We start from the raw sequence: 27,499 nt of genomic DNA on the forward strand, positions 1-27,499 counted from the left end.
GGGTTTTCTCTCTGGGCTCACTCACTCTGCTTGAGCGACAAGTGGAGTTATTTTCCCGTCGTGGAGTTAACTTTAACGAACATTCCCGCGGGAATCTAAATGTTGAGCTTCGCGCCTTATTCGCGAGTTCATTTACAAGGTTCAAACGCGGGGGTCTGGTGGTGGAAACAATTCGTGAACTCAAAGTCAAAATTACATCGTGTTTCGCGGAACGAAGTGAAGTATTCCGCGAAGGTGTTGCCGTCGGCGTCGATAACACGCCCGGAACATCATACACTGTGCTAATCGAGACTGGACGCGACGATTAAAAGGGAATCGTCGCGAGTTCGACGCCGTCGGCGTGGCAATTGAACGTCACGGCGTTAATTCTTCAGGCACCGGAGAAATCCGCTTGTCGATAAGAAAACATCCGCGGAAAGGTTGCCGTCGGCGCAGCGGTAACGCTCCCCGGCATATCCCGTGTATTCTTAAGCGACATAACAGTGTCGCGATTCGACCAAAAGTCGTCGCGCATTCGTTGCCGTCGGCACCGTGCTCACGAGCCCGGTACCTTCGATCAAGTCACTATTAATAGCTCATTAACGAAGAAATAATGGCAGAATTAAGAAATTTGCTCATCTCGCAAGTTGAAACAATCGACTCGATAAAGCGAGTTCTCGTTAACTTCAAGAAATTAGCGAAAGCTAATGTTACATTAGCAAAGACGCAGGGGCGTCTTGCAACGCTGGAAACGCTTTGGACTTCCTGTCGAGGGCTACACGTCAAGCTGCTGCAAGCCACAACTTCGGAGGAGCAGAAGACTGTCTCGTATTTCCTGAATGGAGACTTCCTGAGCGCCGAGGAGATCTACCACGACACGGCCGACCTCCTTCGCGATACGATAAGTCGATTCTCAATTAATCAATCTCCGTTGTTAGAACACAGTACTGATTCTTCAATTCGCGAGGGCATTCATAATCACAATTTTCAGTTGCCACGGATCTCACTTCCGAAGTTTTCGGGCAAGTTCTCCGAATGGGAGAGTTTTAAAAATACTTTCGAGTCTCTTGTCGCGAGTAATGATTCTCTCTCGAACACGCAGAAATTTCATTACCTCAAAACGAGCGTCATCAGTGACGCTGCCTCGATTATTAGTAATTTAAAGATTTCCGACGCTAATTATGAGTCCGTCTGGCAGTTGTTGATTGACGAGTATGATGATCAACTTACGTTGATCCATACTCACATTCACGCCTTCATGTGCCTACCGACAATGAAGGCGGAAAACGTCGCGGAAATGCGAAAGTTGAGAGATACCGTGTCCGCATCTCTAGCGGCTCTCACTAATCTAAAGCGGCCGGTACGCGAGTGGGATGACATTCTCGTCTACGTCATCTCTCAAAAATTTAGTTCGAAAACAAGGAGCGAATGGAATTTAAAAATTTCGTCAAGTCGCGAGCTTCCTTCGTACAAGGATATTCATGAATTCCTCACGCTTCGAATACGAGGTCTGTCGGACTTCTCCGACAATCCTAAAGTAATCGTCAATTCTAAGAGTGACAAAACGCAGTCCTCCGTTCATAATCTTTCCGCGATTAAGTGCATTTGCTGTTCCGGCAGTCATTCGGTAATGAAGTGCGAGGAATTTCGTCGGAAAAACGCGACATAGCGGCATGTCCATCGCGCGACAGAATCGGGTCTGCTTCAATTGTTTGCGAGCGGGACATTTCACGCCGAAATGCTCGAGCAAAATTCGATGCGCTCATTGTCAACGCTCTCATAACACATTGTTACACAATGAGAGTGATCAAAATAAGGACACAGCGGAAAATTCCCGTTTATCGAATTCGAGCGTTAATGCGTCTACTACCACGAGTAAGACTGTCGTAGTCGGCGACGCCGCCGTCGCCAGCGTGTAAACTCTCAAACCTTAGAATACCACGATGCCCACCGTTCTTCTCGCGACCGCGTGGGTTGACATACACACTTCTGAAGGAAGATGTTTTAAGGTCCGCGCTTTATTAGATCAAGGGTCTAATTTTAGCTTTATTTCCGAAGCATTGAGTCAAACGCTTCGCACTAAACGACAGAGGACCGATCTTCAAATAAAAGGTTTCGGGGAGAAATATGCCGGTTCTGCGCGATCGAGAGTTTCGCTAAATTTGACGCCGTGCGAAAAATTGAATCCTGTTTTTCCGGTCACTGCGTATGTATTCCCGCGAATAACTTCGTACGCCACGTCGCGAATTCGGCCTATAGAATCATGGCCTCATTTACAGGGCCTTTCACTAGCATATCCGGATCCATCTAGTCGACATCAGATTCACATGCTGATCGGCGCGGACGTGTACGGTTCGCTCTTATTGCGCGACCTGAGACAGGGCCCCTATGGAGCGCCCACTGCCCAATCGACCTCGTTCGGTTGGATAATCTCTGGACCGACCGGAAGTAAAGAAACTACTTCACAAGAAGTAACTGTTTTGAATTGCGTATCCGCGCTGGATGTGGACTCTCTCCTCCAGAAATTCTGGGAGGACAAAGAGATTCCCACGCCAACTTCCCTCACGGAGGAGGAAGAAAAATGCGAATCTCATTTTGCTCAAACGCACAGTCGTGATCCTGACGGTCGTTATGTCGTGAGATTACTTTTCAAAAATGCTTTGCCGATCGATATCGGGGAATCTCTCTCCATAGCGCGTACATTGTACGGTCGTCTGGAAAATAAATTGAATTCAAAATCCGATCTCTGTTCGCTATACAGAGACTTTCTTACAGAATACGAGGCCCTTGGACATATGACTCGCGTTAGGCGAGTCCGAATCCACTGAGAATATACCGATTTATATTCCCCATCATCCAGTAATAAGAGAGGATAGTTGCACCACAAAGCTTCGAGTCGTATTTAACGCGTCGTGTAAAACCCGGAATGGCACGTCACTTAACGACCATTTGCTATCGGGCCAAAGTTGCAGCAGGATCTCCCTGCCGTCTTATTGCGTTGGCGTGCATGGCGCTTGGTTTATACGGCAGACATCGCCAAGATGTTTCGACAAATACGCGTACATCCGCGGGACGTCGATTACCAAAGAATCCTGTGGCGTCCGACGGATGACGCTCCGCTTACTCATTTTCGCCTTCTTACAGTGACGTATGGTTTAGCATCGGCACCTTATCTTTCGATGCGCGTGCTTCGACAGCTCGCGCTTGATGAAGGTGCAAAGTTTCCTGCCGCGGTACCGATCGTCAATGATTCCATTTACGTGGACGACGCATTGTTCGGAGCAAACGATATCGATTCGTTAATAAATACGCGAACTCAGCTCGCTGAGCTAATGAGGCGCGGAGGTTTTTTCACTTCGTAAATGGGCTTCAAACTGTAGCGAGCTTCTTGACGATTTATCCAGCGATCAATCGGACGTTACCGATCACCTTATCCTAAAGGACGAAACGTTGAAAATACTCGGATTATCATGGCTCCCTACGGAAGACTCCTTCCGCCTTACTGTGAAATTTAATTTTCCTACCGCGTTAACTAAGCGTTCAATCCTGTCGTGCATCGCGAGCTTGTATGACCCCCTCGGATGGGCTGCGCCAATTGTAATAAACGCAAAAATCATTCTGCAAGAGCTATGGCTTTTACATTGCGACTGGGATGCTCCGCTTCCGAACGAATTGAGTCAACGGTGGAATGCTTTCGCTTCCGAGTTCCCGCAATTAGAATCCGTTAGAATTCCTCGGTGGACGGGTCAGAGCCCTGATAATCTCGCGTTAGAAATACATGGATTCGCCGACGCTTCAAATCGCGCGTACGCTGCGGTCGTATACTTGCGCGTTTTCCATTTTCTTTCGGAATACCGTGTTAGCTTGATTGTTGCGAAGTCGAAGGTGGCTCCCGTCAAGACTGTTAGCATTCCGCGGCTCGAGCTCAACGCCGTTGTTTTATTGAGTCGACTCGTTAAGTGGGTAATTAAGTCATTAAATATTATTCATTGTCCGATCCATTGTTGGACGGACTCCACGATCGCGTTGGCATGGTTACGCCAACATCCATCGAAATGGACTACGTACGTAGCAAACAGAGTATCCGAGGTGCAGTGTAATCTACCCTCGGCCAAATGGAATCACGTACCGTCCAAAGACAATCCGGCCGACTGTGCATCCAGAGGGTTGTACGCATCCAAGTTAGTCTCACATCCGTTATGGTGGGCGGGCCCGCCTTGGCTTCAATGGCCTTCAACAGCATGGCCGCCACATAACATTGCTTCTCCGATCTCCACGGAGTTAACTAAGCAAATACACTCGGAAAGTCGAAAGTCCACTGTCCTTCACGTGGAAGGTACACCGGAATGGGATCTCCCTTATAGATACTCTTCCTGGACTAAGCTCATTCGAGTGACAGCCTACGCTTACAGATTTATATCCCGCTCCGCTAAACAAAGGAATTTTGAAGCTAATGTTGCGTTGTCTCTTAACGCGGACGAACTTAAACGCGCGGAAATGTTTTGGCTCTCATATACGCAGAGGAAGTCGTTCGACTCCGAACTCAAAGCATTAAAGAGAGAAGAAAACCTTTCCGCGAAAGAGCACACTGAAGCCTCTTAATCCTTTCATAAGAAAAGATTCCTTACTACGTCTCGGCGGGCGGTTACGGAATTCCGCACTATCCTTCGAGGAACAACACCCTATCTTAATTCCTCGGGGTCGAGTAGCCGAGTTATTAATTGATCAAACGCACCGAAGCTCACTTCATGGAGGAACTCAACTTGTGCTTAGAACACTCTGCCAAAAATATTGGATATTAAGTTGTCGTAATGCCGTAAAACATTGCATTAGACAATGTGTCGTGTGTGCTCGTTACGCGAACAAACTATCAAATCAACTTATGGGAGACCTTCCCTCCCCTCGCGTAAATCCATCATCTCCGTTCACGCATACGGGAGTAGATTACGCCGGGCCGTTCCTTGTTACTTCATTAGTCGGTAGAGGACAAAAGACACGTAAAAGTTACATCGCCTTGTTTATTTGTCTTGTGATGAAGGCTATCCACATAGAGCTCGTTGAGGATTATTCCTCTGCGGGATTTATAGCGGCCTTTCGAAGATTCGTTAGTCGACGAGGATTGCCACAAAAACTCTACAGCGACAACAGCACGAACTTTCACGGGGCGGACCGGGAATTAAAAACGGCTTTTGACAAATTGACCAACGACATTTCGCTACGAGCCACTCTTGCAAACGACCGAGTGGAATGGCATTTCATCCCAGCCGCAGCACCGCACTTTAGCGGTCTGTGGGAAGCGGGAATAAAGAGTCTAAAAACGCACTTGAAAAAGGTAGTGGGTCCGCGTACCTTGTCTCAGGTCGAATTTGCAACACTACTTTGCAGAGTCGAGGCATGTCTCAATTCGCGTCCCATTGCTGCGTTAAACGACGACCCGAGCGATTTGTTAGCACTCACGCCGGGTCATTTTCTCATAGGTCGACCAATAACCGCAGTACCGGAAGAATCAGTACTCGCGGTAAACGAGAATCGACTCTCTCGATGGCAGCTCGTCAACGCAATGCACGAGCGAGTCTGGCGTGCTTGGTCTCTTGACTATTTGCATTCGTTGCAGCAACGAAGCAAATGGAAGGATAAGACTGTGAGTTTTTGCGTCGGTGAGCTTGTGCTCGTAAAGAACCCACTGCTCCCTCCGAGTAAGTGGGAACTCGCTCGAGTTACACAGATCCACCCCGGATCCGACGGGCTCGTTCGGGTAGTAACGATACGCACCGCGTGCTCCTCGTTCAAGCGACCAATCACGCTGCTTTGCCGTCTCCTGATTAATTGTGATAATTAATTCCGTATTATACGAAAATTTGTAAGTGGATTAAATCTAGATTTAGGGAAGAGTTTGTATTTGTTTGCAACAGCAGTTCGCTGGTCTTTCGGTTGAAGATAACTGTGTTATCCGAACGGACGACCTTCGTATAGATATCCGTCTCTATTTGCACTCGAAATTTCGAGAAAGTAAATACTTCGCACGTTCTAAGCAAGCTGTGCTCATTGTTCGCAAATTTTATTTGTTGTCACATAGTCACGTCGTCGCGAAGATTATAAGGTTTCGCCCTTTCAAAGGTCATTCAGCGAGTTTAACATCGATTGCTCATTTTGACACATTATAACGACTCAAACCTGTGGAATGATTTCGCATCGGTTCGCATGCGAGGCGGGCGGTATGTTTAAAACTTGGAACAAAGCTGTCGAGAAAAAAAAAATATATATATATATTTAATCAAAACATCACATACCAATGCTCAAGCTCGTATGACAATAAAAACAATGATAAATTATTAAATTAAGGCCATGTGTAACGAGCAATACGATATTATTTTATTATTGAGAAGAAAATTCTTAATTTGAAATAATAATTATACAAACGTTTCGAGCTCTACTTGCTCCTCTTCAGTGCGCAAAAAAATAGTGATAATAAATAACGATAATAAATAAATACATAAAATTCTAATAAAAAATCCGCAATACATAGTCAATATAAGTTATATAGTTGAGTCATAGTTAAAACGCAAAATATATTTACAATGAATTGAGACCATTAAAATAGTTCAACAAAGTAAGAACCCAATTAGAAGCAGAATGATTCGTCCGGTTATTTATAAAATATATTAGAATTATTAATAAAAACTTGGAGTGACACTTATACATTACTCCAAATGAACCACTTATCGTTATTTGACGAAAGTCCCTCGATCTGGCAATGATTATGTTCATCCTCTCCAAATTATTTGATATTTGTTAACTGAATTTAAAGAATTTATTCAATTGTAAAATAAGATTCCACTAATGTGTATGTGAAAAAAGATTAAAAATTATAAATTAAACTAACTACTAAAATATTGAACCTTTATGCTTACAAATTGTTCCGAATAACTTGAGATGACGATGCTTCTAATTGTTGTTGGCCTTATTGTTAGTACTTGACTGTTGTCTAGTCTTTTAAAAAGTCGAATAAATAGGTGTCAGATCTCACAAAATAAACATTTACATAAGTCTAAAAATTCGATATTTCTTCTAGAATGTCGAAATACGCGTTGTTAAGCAATTCGGTGTCTGTGTTATTATTTATACCATGCCTTTGTTCCTTGATGTGTATCATTTCCGAGATAAGTCTTTTATAATAATTAGATTCAATATCAAGTATTTTAACGTTGTCCCAATCAAAAGCATGTTTTTTATCTATAATATGTTCAGAGACCACAGAATGCTTGGAGGAATCAAATTTAATATTATTCATATGCTCTTTTAGTCTAGTGCGTAATTTTCTTTTGGTTTGCCCAACATACGAAGCTTCACAATCCTTACAATTAATTTTGTAGACCACATTATTATTATTGTTATGCACGTTTTTGTCCTTGTGGACTTTAATTAATTTGTTAAGATTATTTAGACAACGGTATCCTACTCTGAAATCTGATTTTTTTATTGTCGATGCTATTGTCTCAGAAATGTTATTAATGTATGGAATGACGAAAAATTTTTTCTTTCTATTATCTTCTGCAATTTCTTTTTTTCTATTGTTGTTAAACTGACCATTGTTTAAAACTCTTATTCTCTTATTTATTTCTTTAAAGATTAAATGAATAGGGTAACCGTTGTCCAATAATATTTTAATACACAGTTCTAAATTTTTCTTATGATATATGGGATGAGATAATAACAATGCCCTATTAATAAGATTATAAAACACTTTCTATTGCAAGATCTATCGGAATGTTAGTGAATAGTGAAACAAAGTCAAATGATATTAGAATCATTCGGCTTCTAATTGGGTTCTTACTTTGTTGAACTATTTTAATGGTCTCAATTCATTGTAAATATATTTTGCGTTTTAACTATGACTCAACTATATAACTTATATTGACTATGTATTGCGGATTTTTTATTAGAATTTTATGTATTTATTTATTATCGTTATTTATTATCACTATTTTTTTGCGCACTGAAGAGGAGCAAGTAGAGCTCGAAACGTTTGTATAATTATTATTTCAAATTAAGAATTTTCTTCTCAATAATAAAATAATATCGTATTGCTCGTTACACATGGCCTTAATTTAATAATTTATCATTGTTTATATATATATTGTTCTGGTTCCGAGTCGAAGCCAGGGACTCAAGGCTCGACCAACGATCGACTTTGTTTGGCACCTCGAGCGGACATCGACAGGTCAACCGGCCAGCGAATTCACGATTAGCCGCGCGCGTGTCACGCGCCGAGTTCATGCAAAGCTCGTGATTCCGAATCGGTTGTCTTCCCCGAGGTTAAAAAAAGAGTTCAGTTAGCCCAAAGACACAGTCAAGAGCACCCAACGATAAAGCGGTATGCTTGTAACGGATCCGCGATATCCTGTCTTTCTTTGTTCTTGAAGAACGACAATCGAACCTCAATCACGTATTCAATAGTCTATCAAAAGGGTCCGAAGCGTCGGAACCAGATACAGTGTACAAATCTGATATGATACAATAAAATTACTGTTATTAAAATTAAATAAAAGGAAAAACAATCACAATAAAATATAAAATATATTTCATTAATTTTACTTTACGGTTTAGTAAAATTAATAAAACATGTTTCATATTTTATTGTGATAGATATTATTATTTTGAATGTGATAAATATTAATTAGAGGAATTCTAATAAAATTTTTTCCATACAATATTATCCTACGATTACCACAATTTTCAGGGCAAATTCTAAAAGAAAATTCTCTCAGATTGTGATGATGTGTTGTAATTTGTAATCAGTTATTTATTACAATAATTTTTAATCAAGTGCGTGAGTCAAAGTGTTAATAGAATTTATTACAAAAAAATGATTTCATTATGCAGTGTGTCACAGTGTGTCAATATTGGATTGTATCCAGTCAGGCAACAATTATTCGTCAAAGGACATCAAACATCTCTACAAGGTAAGAATCAGTGAGAGAGAGAGAGAGAGAGAGAGTGTGTGTGTGTGTATACGCGTACACACACACACACACACAAAACGCCGCGTGTAACAAACAGCTGATCGCTTCGAGCGCCCACGTAATCGCCCGCGTCGGATAATGTGGTGCGCCGCTCCTGATTACCGCCCGTACTCGTGCTGTAATTCGCTAACTATTTCTTTTTATATTTCAAAAACTAAGCTTCGGATAAAATTTTGGCAAAGAAAAAATCGTCTTTAAATTGAGTCAGGAATACGACATTTTAAAGACAAACGGTTGTTTTGAATCACCCTGTATAATACAGGAAGGATCGATGATATTTCGACTCTCTGTCAACTGTGTCGGTCCGACGGTTTCTTCAAAAAGCTTCCGCCCCGGCTCTCCCGTTGCGGTAGAGACGCTCCGATCGAGAAACACACAACTCTACCTTTGTGCCGTAGCCTTCCCTGGCGGGAGGCAGCGGTCCGCGCGCGTCCTCGGACAGGCTGATCGAAGAGCCACCACGATTATTCTCTCTCTCTCTCTCGTCCGAAAGAAGAAACCACGATGGTTGAACGAGAAGCGCGTTTCTTCGCGAACGCAAAAATTTCGAACGATTACCCTGAACGGTGAATCACTTGGCTCGTAGGTCAATGAAGAACGCAGCTAATTGCGTCAACTTGTGAACTGCAGGACACATGAACATCGACATTTCGAACGCACATTGCGGTCCACGGATACAATTCCCGGACCACGCCTGGCTGAGGGTTGTTTTAGTACCCCTAAACTGCTTGCGCCCGAAAAGCGCGCACGGCCACGACGCGGGCGACCAGAGAATGGCGCGCGCGTTGCCTGTGCCCTGTGCAACGCTTACAATGGGCGTACGAGCGATCGTTGGACGTTCGCCCGAGGTGTCTGTGCCGCGCCGACCGGCCGCGGCGCAAATCCTGGCGTCGTCTGAAATGACACACCGAAATAATAATGAGAAAGAGAAGCGCACAAGCGTGTAAAACGTTGGCAAACGCGCGCCCAGAGAATGCTGCGCAAATTAAGAGGGGGAGCGTGTTTGTGTATCCAAGTCGTGTGTGTACGCGAGAGCCGAGGAGAAATGGGATGAGAGTAAGAGCGCGCGCGAAGGGAGCAACAAACGGCCAAAAAAAGGGTCAGGGCGGTGAATGGCACCGCTTTCCCTAGAGCGGCGCGTGCGTCGTTGTCTCCCGAAAGTAGGTAGCGCATGTCTCACCGTCTCTCCTCTCCGTACATCACACAGACTGACCGACTGCTCTCGCACTCTGTGCCGCGTCTCTCGGTGCGATAGCGCTCGCGCGTCTTATGCCGAGGCGCCCTTGCCCGCACACATAACGGTATTACGGAGAAATATACGGCGCGTCGTCGTCCGGCGGAGAGAGCATTCGTAATCCTTTACCTCTTTACGGAGAAGGGTTTTGAATCGCGAGCCGACCGCGTGTCCGAGTCCACGAAATTTTCGTAAAGCAAAAAAAAAGGACCGGCGCGCCGCGTCGTGTACTCGTCGAATCGATTCCGCCCGAATTTCGTATATAAAAGAGAAAGGAGAGCCGAGAATTTCGAACCCCGCGATATATCGTCTCCATTACCACCAACGAGTGTGTGTGCGGTTAGCGCCCCGGCGATTTGCCTTCTCGCGTATTTCGTGTGCTGCCGCTGCTGCTCTCTCGTCGACGCTCTCTCTCTCCCTCTTATATATTATAGAGGAGAGACGACGATGAGCGACGCGGAGGAGGCAAACGGCTACGAAAACTCACTATGCGACGACCTCAGAGCAGGCGAGATTACCCGCTGAATTTAAGCATATTATTAAGCGGAGGAAAAGAAACTGACCAGGATTTCCTTAGTAGCGGCGAGCGAACAGGAAAGAACCCAGCACCGAATCCCGCGTTTCCGCCGCAGGGAAATGTGGTGTTTGAAAGGATCCGCTTATCCTGAGGTGCCGCGTCGCGTCCAAGTCCATCTTGAATGGGGCCACTTACCCGTAGAGGGTGCCAGGCCCGTAGCGACCGGTGCGCGCCTCGGGAGAATCTCTCCTTAGAATCTGGTTGCTTGAGAGTGCAGCTCTAAGTGGGTGGTAAACTCCATCTAAGGCTAAATACGACCACGAGACCGATAGCGAACAAGTACCGTGAGGGAAAGTTGAAAAGAACTTTGAAAAGAGAGTTCAAGAGTACGTGAAACCGTTCAGCGGTAAACCTAAGAAACCCAAAAGATCGAACGGGGAGATTCATCGTCAGCGGCGCTGGCTTCGCGTCGGTCGGCGATGTCCCGCGGAGTCCGTGCAAATCGATCGTCGGAACTGGGTATAGGGGCGAAAGACTAATTGAACCATCTAGTAGCTGGTTCTCTCCGAAGTTTCCCTTAGGATAGCTGGCACTCGGCCGTTCCGCACGGAACGCGCGCGAGTCTCATCTGGTAAAGCGAATGATTAGAGGCCTTGGGGCCAAAACGACCTCAACCTATTCTCAAACTTTAAATGGGTGAGATCTCTGGCTTTCTTGAATTATGAAGCCACGAGCATCTTCGAATCAGAGTGCCAAGTGGGCCATTTTTGGTAAGCAAAACTGGCGCTGTGGGATGAACCAAACGCAGAGTTAAGGCGCCCAACTCGACGCTCATGGGACACCATGAAAGGCGTTGGTTGCTTAAGACAGCAGGACGGTGGCCATGGAAATCGGAATCCGCTAAGGAGTGTGTAAAACTCACCTGCCGAAGCAACTAGCCTTGAAAATGGATGGCGCTGAAGCGTCGAGCCTATACTCTGCCGTCAGTGGCAAGTGGGGCGGCAACCGGGAGCGGGCGTTAGTCTTCTCTCGCGTCGTCACGAAGCCCTGACAAGTAGGAGGGTCGCGACGGTGAGCGCAGAAAAGTCTGGGCGCGAGCTTGCCTGGAGCCGCCGTCGGTGCAGATCTTGGTGGTAGTAGCAAATACTCCAGCGAGGCCCTGGAGGACTGACGTGGAGAAGGGTTTCGTGTGAACAGCCGTTGCACACGAGTCAGTCGATCTTAAGCCTAGGAGAAATCCTATGTCAATGACGGCGTACAATATACTCCAGTGTCGAGAAATAATAATAAATATTATACGAAAGACACACGCCCGTCGGGCAAAAGGGAATCCGGTTCCTATTCCGGAACCCGGCAGCGGAACCGCATACAATTCGGGCCCTTGTAAGAGTGTTCGTCGGGGTAACCCAAAATGACCTGGAGACGCCGTCGGGAGATCCGGGAAGAGTTTTCTTTTCTGTATAAGCATTCGAGTTTCCTGGAAACCTCTAGCAGGGAGATAGGGTTTGGAACGCGAAGAACACCGCAGTTGCGGCGGTGTCCGGATCTTCCCCTCGGACCTTGAAAATCCAGGAGAGGGCCACGTGGAGGTGTCGCGCCGGTTCGTACCCATATCCGCAGCAGGTCTCCAAGGTAAAGAGCCTCTAGTCGATAGAATAATGTAGGTAAGGGAAGTCGGCAAATTGGATCCGTAACTTCGGAATAAGGATTGGCTCTGAGAAGCGGGGCTGACGTGCCGGGCCTGGGCGAGGTGAACGGTCGGCGTTTTAGCGCCGGTCCCGGGATCCGAGCTCGGTCCCGTGCCTTGGCCTCCCGCGGATCTTCCTTGCTGCGAGGCTTCCGTGGCGGCGCAAGCCGTCGTGGTCGTCCTCTTCGGCCGCCATTCAACGCTCAGCTCAGAACTGGCACGGACTAGGGGAATCCGACTGTCTAATTAAAACAAAGCATTGCGATGGCCCTCGCGGGTGTTGACGCAATGTGATTTCTGCCCAGTGCTCTGAATGTTAACGTGAAGAAATTCAAGCAAGCGCGAGTAAACGGCGGGAGTAACTATGACTCTCTTAAGGGAGCCGCCGATTTTGGTGGTTTCCATGCGCCAATCCCACCTCCTCGCGGTGAGAGTCGGGCAACGTCGGAACCAACCTCCCGGCAACCAACGGGGCTCTGGCTTGGCGGAGCGGCAACGCTCCGTCCGGGTCCGTGGGGTTGCCAGCCCTTCGGGCACAGTATAAGAAAGAACAGTAGGCTCACTCAATGGCGGCTCCTTTGATCTAATGACTAAAAGATCGCCATATTGCTGGCTGTGCGCGGGTTCTAATTTGAAAGACAATCAATACAATCCAAAGAAGATATATGATCTAATATAGATCTAATAATACTTTTTTTTTTTTTTTTTTTTTTTTAAGTCAGGAAATTTGCCTAAACCAAACTTCGCCGTCCTGACCCCTGAGGGAGGGCCAGGAGGCTTCGTGGTGGATTCCCGCCCGTAGTATCCCGAGGGACTATCGGGCGGGGGACCGACCTAAAACCTGACTGAAGCCCCTGGTCATATGGGTATTGTCCACCGCGGAACCGCGTAAGCATTACTTCACGGTGGACACCCTACCGGCGTCCTTTAGGAAGGACACATCCCCCGAGAGGATACTACAGGTATCCCCCCGGAGAGGACATCCCTTGCCCCGAAAGGGCATCGAGGGGAGCCGGGCTACTAGCTCCCCCCGGACTTCCCAGGGTCGACGTGCAATGAGAGCGGGGCCCCCACCCCTCTCTCTGCCAACCCGGTAAGTGAGGTGACCGCAGTCACCCACCCACACACAAAACGTCACAGGACGATTACAGTACATAACGTGCACGAAACATGTACACAAACCACAATAATACATAGTAAGGGCCACAGGCCCAGCCCCCAAGAGGGCCCACAACAAGGCGCTATGGCCAACTACAATAAATAAAGGTGGGAGGGTTATTACACCTACCTATGACAAAAAATAATAACTATAAACAACATAAACTTGGCGTAGGGTGAAGAGGCCGCGGAGTCACCTCTCGGCAACCTCCCCGGCACTCCATCACCCATCGCCGCAACCTACAACATAAACTTGGCGGGGCAGGGAGACCACGGAGTCACCTTTCGGCAACCTCCCCAGAACTCCCCGCACCCACCGCTACACACTACGACAACAAAAAACAAAACCGACACTATCATCGGGGGCGGAACTGCAGCCCGGCACGGGGGAGCTGCCTCTCCGCGACTTCCCCCGCCCCCGGCTACAGTCTACCCTCGTCCACTCCGGGCTCGCAGGCCCCCCATCGGGGCGCCCCGGAGCCTGAACGCGCTCGGCAGCAGGCGCGCTCTCCCGACACCTCTTAGGAGGCACGCGCACGCGAGCGCAAGCCGTCGACCCACAGCGATGTCCAGAGGGTTTCCCCCTGGACGCACACGAATGACATCGGGGCGGCGCCACACAGTCGGCCGCCTTATGCCCCGATCCACCGCATCTATAGCACAGACCGCTCCGGTCTGTGTCGGCACCACAAACATTGGCCGAATGGCCAAACTCCTGACAGCGGTAGCATTGGAGGGGGCGGCGAGCTAGACGGATAACCTCCAGAGTCGCCCACCCCCCCTCAACCGACAACCTCTTCGCGGATAGTACCTTTCGCGCCACACCGATGGGGCAGCGGATCCAGATAGTGCCATTGCACGAGTTGGGAAACAGCTTGATTTCCCCAGCTCTAAGATCCTCCACTCGACAGCCCCCGACTAAGGCAACCTCTTCCAATATTCTCTGTCTTTTGACAGAGAACATTGGGCCCCTCAGTCGGATTTCCTCCAACCGAGTGGGGCGACCAACCTTAACGCCCTGCTCAGCCGGGAAGGCGTCCCTCAATTTGGACGCCAATGCATCCGCCTTCGCCGCCGAGTCTTTACCGGGGACCGACAGTAATATACTGCCGGTTGTCCCTCTCCTCATCCTCATCGAGCCGATCTCTAGCCTCTGCACATCGACCCTCGACTTGGCCTCCGAGAGGACGGAGGCATAAGACCTCGCGTCCGCCCCCCCCCGAATCGTCAGCGAAACCACTGACGCGGAGGGAGGGCGAAGAGCCGCATCTCTCCTCTTCTCACGGGTGGGCCCCCCCCTCGAGGCACCCACCTCCGCACGCCCATTCGTCTGGTGGAGTCGTCTGAGCCCCCGTCCACGACGTCTCCTCTTCTTCTTCCCAGTGGAGGCTCCAGGACCAGGGGCATCCACCGAAACCTCCGCAAGAGCGGAGGCGGTAGAGCCCCCAGGCACAGAGCCAATCCTCGGCGCAACCGCGCCACTACCGACGCTCAAGGGGGGCACGCGTATGGGATCCACTCCATAAATTGGAGTGGGCCCATCCCGCCCCCCGAGCTCCGACCTAATGGCGGCCACCACAGATAACGATATGTCGCCCCTCAAGTCACCAAAGCGACGATCCAGAAGGGACGACACACCAGCCTCCGTCAATGGATGATCATCTGCAACCGAAGCCACAGATCCTACCGCCAGTCCCGGTGGAGACCTCTCCGCAGAAGGCGGACGAGGTCTTTTCTTCCTTGCGCCTTTATCTTTGGCGCCTCTATCCGAAAAATAAAACGCCTCTATGTCCGGAATCGCCGAGCGAACAAACGCTAGCTCCTCCGTTAGACGTTCCACCTCCCGTTCCAGGTTTGAGATACGAGTCCTCAGGCCCTGGTTTTCACTCCTCAGAGCATCCATACGAGGATCGGCCTCCGAAATTGAGTTTTGAGTGAAATTGAGTGACTCCGTGGTCTCCCTGCCCCGCCAAGTTTATGTTGTAGGTTGCGGCGATGGGTGATAGAGTGCCGGGGAGGTTGCCGAGAGGTGACTCCGCGGCCTCTTCACCCTACGCCAAGTTTATGTTGTTTATAGTTATTATCTTTTGTCATAGGTAGGTGTAATAACCCTCCCACCTTTATTTATTGTAGTTGGCCATAGCGCCTTGTTGTGGGCCCTCTTGAGGGCTGGGCCTGTGGCCCTTACTATGTATTATTGTGGTTTGTGTACATGTTTCGTGCACGTTATGTACTGTAATCGTCCTGTGACGTTTTGTGTGTGGGTGGGTGACTGCGGTCACCTCACTTACCGGGTTGGCAGAGAGAGGGGTGGGGGCCCCGCTCTCATTGCACGTCGACCCTGGGAAGTCCGGGGGGAGCTAGTAGCCCGGCTCCCCTCGATGCCCTTTCGGGGCAAGGGATGTCCTCTCCGGGGGGATACCTGTAGTATCCTCTCGGGGGATGTGTCCTTCCTAAAGGACGCCGGTCGGGTGTCCACCGTGAAGTAATGCTTACGCGGTTCCGCGGTGGACAATACCCATATGACCAGGGGCTTCAGTCAGGTTTTAGGTCGGTCCCCCGCCCGATAGTCCCTCGGGATACTACGGGCGGGAATCCACCACGAAGCCTCCTGGCCCTTCCTCAGGGGTCAGGACGGCGAAGTTTGGTTTAGGCAAATTTCCTGACTTAAAAAAAAAAAAAAAAAAAAAAAGTATTATTAGATCTATATTAGATCATATATCTTCTTTGGATTGTATTGATTGTCTTTCAAATTAGAACCCGCGCACAGCCAGCAATATGGCGATCTTTTAGTCATTAGATCAAAGGAGCCGCCATTGAGTGAGCCTACTGTTCTTTCTTATACTGTGCCCGAAGGGCTGGCAACCCCACGGACCCGGACGGAGCGTTGCCGCTCCGCCAAGCCAGAGCCCCGTTGGTTGCCGGGAGGTTGGTTCCGACGTTGCCCGACTCTCACCGCGAGGAGGTGGGATTGGCGCATGGAAACCACCAAAATCGGCGGCTCCCTTAAGAGAGTCATAGTTACTCCCGCCGTTTACTCGCGCTTGCTTGAATTTCTTCACGTTAACATTCAGAGCACTGGGCAGAAATCACATTGCGTCAACACCCGCGAGGGCCATCGCAATGCTTTGTTTTAATTAGACAGTCGGATTCCCCTAGTCCGTGCCAGTTCTGAGCTGAGCGTTGAATGGCGGCCGAAGAGGACGACCACGACGGCTTGCGCCGCCACGGAAGCCTCGCAGCAAGGAAGATCCGCGGGAGGCCAAGGCACGGGACCGAGCTCGGATCCCGGGACCGGCGCTAAAACGCCGACCGTTCACCTCGCCCAGGCCCGGCACGTCAGCCCCGCTTCTCAGAGCCAATCCTTATTCCGAAGTTACGGATCCAATTTGCCGACTTCCCTTACCTACATTATTCTATCGACTAGAGGCTCTTTACCTTGGAGACCTGCTGCGGATATGGGTACGAACCGGCGCGACACCTCCACGTGGCCCTCTCCTGGATTTTCAAGGTCCGAGGGGAAGATCCGGACACCGCCGCAACTGCGGTGTTCTTCGCGTTCCAAACCCTATCTCCCTGCTAGAGGTTTCCAGGAAACTCGAATGCTTATACAGAAAAGAAAACTCTTCCCGGATCTCCCGACGGCGTCTCCAGGTCATTTTGGGTTACCCCGACGAACACTCTTACAAGGGCCCGAATTGTATGCGGTTCCGCTGCCGGGTTCCGGAATAGGAACCGGATTCCCTTTTGCCCGACGGGCGTGTGTCTTTCGTATAATATTTATTATTATTTCTCGACACTGGAGTATATTGTACGCCGTCATTGACATAGGATTTCTCCTAGGCTTAAGATCGACTGACTCGTGTGCAACGGCTGTTCACACGAAACCCTTCTCCACGTCAGTCCTCCAGGGCCTCGCTGGAGTATTTGCTACTACCACCAAGATCTGCACCGACGGCGGCTCCAGGCAAGCTCGCGCCCAGACTTATCTGCGCTCACCGTCGCGACCCTCCTACTCGTCAGGGCTTCGTGACGACGCGAGAGAAGACTAACGCCCGCTCCCGGTTGCCGCCCCACTTGCCACTGACGGCAGAGTATAGGCTCGACGCTTCAGCGCCATCCATTTTCAAGGCTAGTTGCTTCGGCAGGTGAGTTTTACACACTCCTTAGCGGATTCCGATTTCCATGGCCACCGTCCTGCTGTCTTAAGCAACCAACGCCTTTCATGGTGTCCCATGAGCGTCGAGTTGGGCGCCTTAACTCTGCGTTTAGTTCATCCCACAGCGCCAGTTCTGCTTACCAAAAATGGCCCACTTGGCACTCTGATTCGAAGATGCTCGTGGCTTCATAATTCAAGAAAGCCAGAGATCTCACCCATTTAAAGTTTGAGAATATGTTGAGGTCGTTTTGGCCCCAAGGCCTCTAATCATTCGCTTTACCAGATGAGACTCGCGCGCGTTCCGTGCGGAACGGCCGAGTGCCAGCTATCCTAAGGGAAACTTCGGAGGGAACCAGCTACTAGATGGTTTAATTAGTCTTTCGCCCCTATACCCAGTTCCGACGATCGATTTGCACGGACTCCGCGGGACATCGCCGACCGACGCGAAGCCAGCGCCGCTGACGATGAATCTCCCCGTTCGATCTTTTGGGTTTCTTAGGTTTACCGCTGAACGGTTTCACGTACTCTTGAACTCTCTTTTCAAAGTTCTTTTCAACTTTCCCTCACGGTACTTGTTCGCTATCGGTCTCGTGGTCGTATTTAGCCTTAGATGGAGTTTACCACCCACTTAGAGCTGCACTCTCAAGCAACCAGATTCTAAGGAGAGATTCTCCCGAGGCGCGCACCGGTCGCTACGGGCCTGGCACCCTCTACGGGTAAGTGGCCCCATTCAAGATGGACTTGGACGCGACGCGGCACCTCGGGATAAGCGGATCCTTTCAAACACCACATTTCCCTGCGGCGGAAACGCGGGATTCGGTGCTGGGTTCTTTCCTGTTCGCTCGCCGCTACTAAGGAAATCCTGGTTAGTTTCTTTTCCTCCGCTTAATAATATGCTTAAATTCAGCGGGTAATCTCGCCTGCTCTGAGGTCGTCGCATAGTGAGTTTTCGTAGCCGTTTGCCTCCTCCGCGTCGCTCATCGTCGTCTCTCCTCTATAATATATAAGAGGGAGAGAGAGAGCGTCGACGAGAGAGCAGCAGCGGCAGCACACGAAATACGCGAGAAGGCAAATCGCCGGGGCGCTAACCGCACACACACTCGTTGGTGGTAATGGAGACGATATATCGCGGGGTTCGAAATTCTCGGCTCTCCTTTCTCTTTTATATACGAAATTCGGGCGGAATCGATTCGACGAGTACACGACGCGGCGCGCCGGTCCTTTTTTTTTGCTTTACGAAAATTTCGTGGACTCGGACACGCGGTCGGCTCGCGATTCAAAACCCTTCTCCGTAAAGAGGTAAAGGATTACGAATGCTCTCTCCGCCGGACGACGACGCGCCGTATATTTCTTCTTAATACCGTTATGTGTGCGGGCAAGGGCGCCTCGGCATAAGACGCGCGAGCGCTATCGCACCGAGAGACGCGGCACAGAGTGCGAGAGCAGTCGGTCAGTCTGTGTGATGTACGGAGAGGAGAGACGGTGAGACATGCGCTACCTACTTTCGGGAGACAACGACGCACGCGCCGCTCTAGGGAAAGCGGTGCCATTCACCGCCCTGACCCTTTTTTTGGCCGTTTGTTGCTCCCTTCGCGCGCGCTCTTACTCTCATCCCATTTCTCCTCGGCTCTCGCGTACACACACGACTTGGATACACAAACACGCTCCCCCTCTTAATTTGCGCAGCATTCTCTGGGCGCGCGTTTGCCAACGTTTTACACGCTTGTGCGCTTCTCTTTCTCATTATTATTTCGGTGTGTCATTTCAGACGACGCCAGGATTTGCGCCGCGGCCGGTCGGCGCGGCACAGACACCTCGGGCGAACGTCCAACGATCGCTCGTACGCCCATTGTAAGCGTTGCACAGGGCACAGGCAACGCGCGCGCCATTCTCTGGTCGCCCGCGTCGTGGCCGTGCGCGCTTTTCGGGCGCAAGCAGTTTAGGGGTACTAAAACAACCCTCAGCCAGGCGTGGTCCGGGAATTGTATCCGTGGACCGCAATGTGCGTTCGAAATGTCGATGTTCATGTGTCCTGCAGTTCACAAGTTGACGCAATTAGCTGCGTTCTTCATTGACCTACGAGCCAAGTGATTCACCGTTCAGGGTAATCGTTCGAAATTTTTGCGTTCGCGAAGAAACGCGCTTCTCGTTCAACCATCGTGGTTTCTTCTTTCGGACGAGAGAGAGAGAGAGAGAATAATCGTGGTGGCTCTTCGATCAGCCTGTCCGAGGACGCGCGCGGACCGCTGCCTCCCGCCAGGGAAGGCTACGGCACAAAGGTAGAGTTGTGTGTTTCTCGATCGGAGCGTCTCTACCGCAACGGGAGAGCCGGGGCGGAAGCTTTTTGAAGAAACCGTCGGACCGACACAGTTGACAGAGAGTCGAAATATCATCGATCCTTCCTGTATTATACAGGGTGATTCAAAACAACCGTTTGTCTTTAAAATGTCGTATTCCTGACTCAATTTAAAGACGATTTTTCCTTTGCCAAAATTTTATCCGAAGCTTAGTTTTTGAAATATAAAAAGAAATAGTTAGCGAATTACAGCACGAGTACGGGCGGTAATCAGGAGCGGCGCACCACATTATCCGACGCGGGCGATTACGTGGGCGCTCGAAGCGATCAGCTGTTTGTTACACGCGGCGTTTTGTGTGTGTGTGTGTGTGTACGCGTATACACACACACACTCTCTCTCTCTCTCTCTCTCTCACTGATTCTTACCTTGTAGAGATGTTTGATGTCCTTTGACGAATAATTGTTGCCTGACTGGATACAATCCGATATTGACACACTGTGACACACTGCATAATGAAATCATTTTTTTGTAATAAATTCTATTGACACATTGACTCACGCACTTGATTAAAAATTATTGTAATAAATAACTGATTACAAATTACAACACATCATCACAATCTGAGAGAATTTTCTTTTAGAATTTGCCCTGAAAATTGTGGTAATCGTAGGATAATATTGTATGGAAAAAATTTTATTAGAATTCCTCTAATTAATATTTATCACATTCAAAATAATAATATCTATCACAATAAAATATGAAACATGTTTTATTAATTTTACTAAACCGTAAAGTAAAATTAATGAAATATATTTTATATTTTATTGTGATTGTTTTTCCTTTTATTTAATTTTAATAACAGTAATTTTATTGTATCATATCAGATTTGTACACTGTATCTGGTTCCGACGCTTCGGACCCTTTTGATAGACTATTGAATACGTGATTGAGGTTCGATTGTCGTTCTTCAAGAACAAAGAAAGACAGGATATCGCGGATCCGTTACAAGCATACCGCTTTATCGTTGGGTGCTCTTGACTGTGTCTTTGGGCTAACTGAACTCTTTTTTTAACCTCGGGGAAGACAACCGATTCGGAATCACGAGCTTTGCATGAACTCGGCGCGTGACACGCGCGCGGCTAATCGTGATTCGCTGGCCGGTTGACCTGTCGATGTCCGCTCGAGGTGCCAAACAAAGTCGATCGTTGGTCGAGCCTTGAGTCCCTGGCTTCGACTCGGAACCAGAACAATATATATATACACAATGATAAATTATTAAATTAAGGCCATGTGTAACGAGCAATACGATATTATTTTATTATTGAGAAGAAAATTCTTAATTTGAAATAATAATTATACAAACGTTTCGAGCTCTACTTGCTCCTCTTCAGTGCGCAAAAAAATAGTGATAATAAATAACGATAATAAATAAATACATAAAATTCTAATAAAAAATCCGCAATACATAGTCAATATAAGTTATATAGTTGAGTCATAGTTAAAACGCAAAATATATTTACAATGAATTGAGACCATTAAAATAGTTCAACAAAGTAAGAACCCAATTAGAAGCAGAATGATTCTAATATCATTAGACGTGGTTTCACTATTCACTAACATTCCGATAGATCTTGCAATAGAAAGTGTTTTATAATCTTATTAATAGGGCATTGTTATTATCTCATCCCATATATCATAAGAAAAATTTAGAACTGTGTATTAAAATATTATTGGACAACGGTTACCCTATTCATTTAATCTTTAAAGAAATAAATAAGAGAATAAGAGTTTTAAACAATGGTCAGTTTAACAACAATAGAAAAAAAGAAATTGCAGAAGATAATAGAAAGAAAAAATTTTTCGTCATTCCATACATTAATAACATTTCTGAGACAATAGCATCGACAATAAAAAAATCAGATTTCAGAGTAGGATACCGTTGTCTAAATAATCTTAACAAATTAATTAAAGTCCACAAGGACAAAAACGTGCATAACAATAATAATAATGTGGTCTACAAAATTAATTGTAAGGATTGTGAAGCTTCGTATGTTGGGCAAACCAAAAGAAAATTACGCACTAGACTAAAAGAGCATATGAATAATATTAAATTTGATTCCTCCAAGCATTCTGTGGTCTCTGAACATATTATAGATAAAAAACATGCTTTTGATTGGGACAACGTTAAAATACTTGATATTGAATCTAATTATTATAAAAGACTTATCTCGGAAATGATACACATCAAGGAACAAAGGCATGGTATAAATAATAACACAGACACCGAATTGCTTAACAACGCGTATTTCGACATTCTAGAAGAAATATCGAATTTTTAGACTTATGTAAATGTTTATTTTGTGAGATCTGACACCTATTTATTCGACTTTTTAAAAGACTAGACAACAGTCAAGTACTAACAATAAGGCCAACAACAATTAGAAGCATCGTCATCTCAAGTTATTCGGAACAATTTGTAAGCATAAAGGTTCAATATTTTAGTAGTTAGTTTAATTTATAATTTTTAATCTTTTTTCACATACACATTAGTGGAATCTTATTTTACAATTGAATAAATTCTTTAAATTCAGTTAACAAATATCAAATAATTTGGAGAGGATGAACATAATCATTGCCAGATCGAGGGACTTTCGTCAAATAACGATAAGTGGTTCATTTGGAGTAATGTATAAGTGTCACTCCAAGTTTTTATTAATAATTCTAATATATTTTATAAATAACCGGACGAATCATTCTGCTTCTAATTGGGTTCTTACTTTGTTGAACTATTTTAATGGTCTCAATTCATTGTAAATATATTTTGCGTTTTAACTATGACTCAACTATATAACTTATATTGACTATGTATTGCGGATTTTTTATTAGAATTTTATGTATTTATTTATTATCGTTATTTATTATCACTATTTTTTTGCGCACTGAAGAGGAGCAAGTAGAGCTCGAAACGTTTGTATAATTATTATTTCAAATTAAGAATTTTCTTCTCAATAATAAAATAATATCGTATTGCTCGTTACACATGGCCTTAATTTAATAATTTATCATTGTTTTTATTGTCATACGAGCTTGAGCATTGGTATGTGATGTTTTGATTAAATATATATATATATTTTTTTTTTCTCGACAGCTTTGTTCCAAGTTTTAAACATACCGCCCGCCTCGCATGCGAACCGATGCGAAATCATTCCACAGGTTTGAGTCGTTATAATGTGTCAAAATGAGCAATCGATGTTAAACTCGCTGAATGACCTTTGAAAGGGCGAAACCTTATAATCTTCGCGACGACGTGACTATGTGACAACAAATAAAATTTGCGAACAATGAGCACAGCTTGCTTAGAACGTGCGAAGTATTTACTTTCTCGAAATTTCGAGTGCAAATAGAGACGGATATCTATACGAAGGTCGTCCGTTCGGATAACACAGTTATCTTCAACCGAAAGACCAGCGAACTGCTGTTGCAAACAAATACAAACTCTTCCCTAAATCTAGATTTAATCCACTTACAAATTTTCGTATAATACGGAATTAATTATCACAATTAATCAGGAGACGGCAAAGCAGCGTGATTGGTCGCTTGAACGAGGAGCACGCGGTGCGTATCGTTACTACCCGAACGAGCCCGTCGGATCCGGGGTGGATCTGTGTAACTCGAGCGAGTTCCCACTTACTCGGAGGGAGCAGTGGGTTCTTTACGAGCACAAGCTCACCGACGCAAAAACTCACAGTCTTATCCTTCCATTTGCTTCGTTGCTGCAACGAATGCAAATAGTCAAGAGACCAAGCACGCCAGACTCGCTCGTGCATTGCGTTGACGAGCTGCCATCGAGAGAGTCGATTCTCGTTTACCGCGAGTACTGATTCTTCCGGTACTGCGGTTATTGGTCGACCTATGAGAAAATGACCCGGCGTGAGTGCTAACAAATCGCTCGGGTCGTCGTTTAACGCAGCAATGGGACGCGAATTGAGACATGCCTCGACTCTGCAAAGTAGTGTTGCAAATTCGACCTGAGACAAGGTACGCGGACCCACTACCTTTTTCAAGTGCGTTTTTAGACTCTTTATTCCCGCTTCCCACAGACCGCTAAAGTGCGGTGCTGCGGCTGGGATGAAATGCCATTCCACTCGGTCGTTTGCAAGAGTGGCTCGTAGCGAAATGTCGTTGGTCAATTTGTCAAAAGCCGTTTTTAATTCCCGGTCCGCCCCGTGAAAGTTCGTGCTGTTGTCGCTGTAGAGTTTTTGTGGCAATCCTCGTCGACTAACGAATCTTCGAAAGGCCGCTATAAATCCCGCAGAGGAATAATCCTCAACGAGCTCTATGTGGATAGCCTTCATCACAAGACAAATAAACAAGGCGATGTAACTTTTACGTGTCTTTTGTCCTCTACCGACTAATGAAGTAACAAGGAACGGCCCGGCGTAATCTACTCCCGTATGCGTGAACGGAGATGATGGATTTACGCGAGGGGAGGGAAGGTCTCCCATAAGTTGATTTGATAGTTTGTTCGCGTAACGAGCACACACGACACATTGTCTAATGCAATGTTTTACGGCATTACGACAACTTAATATCCAATATTTTTGGCAGAGTGTTCTAAGCACAAGTTGAGTTCCTCCATGAAGTGAGCTTCGGTGCGTTTGATCAATTAATAACTCGGCTACTCGACCCCGAGGAATTAAGATAGGGTGTTGTTCCTCGAAGGATAGTGCGGAATTCCGTAACCGCCCGCCGAGACGTAGTAAGGAATCTTTTCTTATGAAAGGATTAAGAGGCTTCAGTGTGCTCTTTCGCGGAAAGTTTTCTTCTCTCTTTAATGCTTTGAGTTCGGAGTCGAACGACTTCCTCTGCGTATATGAGAGCCAAAACATTTCCGCGCGTTTAAGTTCGTCCGCGTTAAGAGACAACGCAACATTAACTTCAAAATTCCTTTGTTTAGCGGAGCGGGATATAAATCTGTAAGCGTAGGCTGTCACTCGAATGAGCTTAGTCCAGGAAGAGTATCTATAAGGGAGATCCCATTCCGGTGTACCTTCCACGTGAAGGACAGTGGACTTTCGACTTTCCGAGTGTATTTGCTTAGTTAACTCCGTGGAGATCGGAGAAGCAATGTTATGTGGCGGCCATGCTGTTGAAGGCCATTGAAGCCAAGGCGGGCCCGCCCACCATAACGGATGTGAGACTAACTTGGATGCGTACAACCCTCTGGATGCACAGTCGGCCGGATTGTCTTTGGACGGTACGTGATTCCATTTGGCCGAGGGTAGATTACACTGCACCTCGGATACTCTGTTTGCTACGTACGTAGTCCATTTCGATGGATGTTGGCGTAACCATGCCAACGCGATCGTGGAGTCCGTCCAACAATGGATCGGACAATGAATAATAGTTAATGACTTAATTACCCACTTAACGAGTCGACTCAATAAAACAACGGCGTTGAGCTCGAGCCGCGGAATGCTAACAGTCTTGACGGGAGCCACCTTCGACTTCGCAACAATCAAGCTAACACGGTATTCCGAAAGAAAATGGAAAACGCGCAAGTATACGACCGCAGCGTACGCGCGATTTGAAGCGTCGGCGAATCCATGTATTTCTAACGCGAGATTATCAGGGCTCGGACCCGTCCACCGAGGAATTCTAACGGATTCTAATTGCGGGAACTCGGAAGCGAAAGCATTCCACCGTTGACTCAATTCGTTCGGAAGCGGAGCATCCCAGTCGCAATGTAAAAGCCATAGCTCTTGCAGAATGATTTTTGCGTTTATTACAACCGGCGCAGCCCATCCGAGGGGGTCATACAAGCTCGCGATGCACGACAGGATTGAACGCTTAGTTAACGCGGTAGGAAAATTAAATTTCACAGTAAGGCGGAAGGAGTCTTCCGTAGGGAGCCATGATAATCCGAATATTTTCAACGTTTCGTCCTTTAGGATAAGGTGATCGGTAACGTCCGATCGATCGCTGGATAAATCGTCAAGAAGCTCGCTACAGTTTGAAGCCCATTTACGAAGTAAAAAACCTCCGCGCCTCATTAGCTCAGCGAGCTGAGTTCGCGTATTTATTAACGAATCGATATCGTTTGCTCCGAACAATGCGTCGTCCACGTAAATGGAATCATTGACGATCGGTACCGCGGCAGGAAACTTTGCACCTTCATCAAGCGCGAGCTGTCGAAGCACGCGCATCGAAAGATAAGGTGCCGATGCTAAACCATACGTCACTGTAAGAAGGCGAAAATGAGTAAGCGGAGCGTCATCCGTCGGACGCCACAGGATTCTTTGGTAATCGACGTCCCGCGGATGTACGCGTATTTGTCGAAACATCTTGGCGATGTCTGCCGTATAAACCAAGCGCCATGCACGCCAACGCAATAAGACGGCAGGGAGATCCTGCTGCAACTTTGGCCCGATAAGCAAATGGTCGTTAAGTGACGTGCCATTCCGGGTTTTACACGACGCGTTAAATACGACTCGAAGCTTTGTGGTGCAACTATCCTCTCTTATTACTGGATGATGGGGAATATAAATCGGTATATTCTCAGTGGGTTCGGACTCGCCAACGCGAGTCATATGTCCAAGGGCCTCGTATTCTGTAAGAAAGTCTCTGTATAGCGAACAGAGATCGGATTTTGAATTCAATTTATTTTCCAGACGACCGTACAATGTACGCGCTATGGAGAGAGATTCCCCGATATCGATCGGCAAAGCATTTTTGAAAAGTAATCTCACGACATAACGACCGTCAGGATCACGACTGTGCGTTTGAGCAAAATGAGATTCGCATTTTTCTTCCTCCTCCGTGAGGGAAGTTGGCGTGGGAATCTCTTTGTCCTCCCAGAATTTCTGGAGGAGAGAGTCCACATCCAGCGCGGATACGCAATTCAAAACAGTTACTTCTTGTGAAGTAGTTTCTTTACTTCCGGTCGGTCCAGAGATTATCCAACCGAACGAGGTCGATTGGGCAGTGGGCGCTCCATAGGGGCCCTGTCTCAGGTCGCGCAATAAGAGCGAACCGTACACGTCCGCGCCGATCAGCATGTGAATCTGATGTCGACTAGATGGATCCGGATATGCTAGTGAAAGGCCCTGTAAATGAGGCCATGATTCTATAGGCCGAATTCGCGACGTGGCGTACGAAGTTATTCGCGGGAATACATACGCAGTGACCGGAAAAACAGGATTCAATTTTTCGCACGGCGTCAAATTTTGCGAAACTCTCGATCGCGCAGAACCGGCATATTTCTCCCCGAAACCTTTTATTTGAAGATCGGTCCTCTGTCGTTTAGTGCGAAGCGTTTGACTCAATGCTTCGGAAATAAAGCTAAAATTAGACCCTTGATCTAATAAAGCGCGGACCTTAAAACATCTTCCTTCAGAAGTGTGTATGTCAACCCACGCGGTCGCGAGAAGAACGGTTGGCATCGT

General features: G+C 47.1%; 3 protein-coding genes, 2 non-coding genes and 2 pseudogenes across 5 annotated transcripts; 4 read left to right on the plus strand and 3 right to left on the minus strand.

Moving 5' to 3' along the window:
• The first annotated feature begins 592 nt into the window (after positions 1–592).
• On the plus strand, positions 593–1,648 carry LOC114941239 (uncharacterized). Its single transcript, XM_029316163.1, has one exon. It carries the CDS (start codon positions 593–595, stop codon positions 1,646–1,648), a length of 1,056 nt encoding a protein of 351 aa, XP_029171996.1.
• Positions 1,649–1,922: 274 nt separating this feature from the next.
• Positions 1,923–4,581, plus strand: LOC114934423 (uncharacterized). Its single transcript, XM_085483974.1, has 2 exons — positions 1,923–2,788; positions 3,360–4,581. The coding sequence occupies exons 1-2, from the start codon at positions 1,923–1,925 to the stop codon at positions 4,579–4,581; spliced, it is 2,088 nt and encodes a 695-aa protein (XP_085340100.1).
• A 904-nt stretch (positions 4,582–5,485) lies between these two features.
• On the minus strand, positions 5,486–27,496 carry LOC114934422 (uncharacterized). Its single transcript, XM_085483975.1, has 3 exons — positions 23,801–27,496; positions 14,410–15,513; positions 5,486–5,797 (listed from the first exon to the last, which is right to left on the minus strand). The coding sequence occupies exons 1-3, from the start codon at positions 27,494–27,496 to the stop codon at positions 5,486–5,488; spliced, it is 5,112 nt and encodes a 1,703-aa protein (XP_085340101.1).
• On the plus strand, positions 9,558–9,710 carry LOC114932894 (5.8S ribosomal RNA). Its single transcript, XR_003819973.1, has one exon. It is a non-coding gene; the product is annotated as a 5.8S ribosomal RNA (ribosomal RNA).
• LOC146722720 (large subunit ribosomal RNA) lies at positions 10,754–12,402 on the plus strand (annotated as a pseudogene).
• On the minus strand, positions 17,020–18,668 carry LOC146722721 (large subunit ribosomal RNA; annotated as a pseudogene).
• LOC146722722 (5.8S ribosomal RNA) lies at positions 19,712–19,864 on the minus strand. The gene has a single exon (XR_014924978.1). It is a non-coding gene; the product is annotated as a 5.8S ribosomal RNA (ribosomal RNA).
• Positions 27,497–27,499: the final 3 nt, after the last annotated feature.

This window comes from Nylanderia fulva, unplaced genomic scaffold (assembly GCF_048542155.1).
Source record: "Nylanderia fulva isolate GAGA-0341 unplaced genomic scaffold, ASM4854215v1 Scaffold282, whole genome shotgun sequence".
Classification (NCBI taxonomy): Eukaryota; Metazoa; Arthropoda; class Insecta; order Hymenoptera; family Formicidae; genus Nylanderia; species Nylanderia fulva.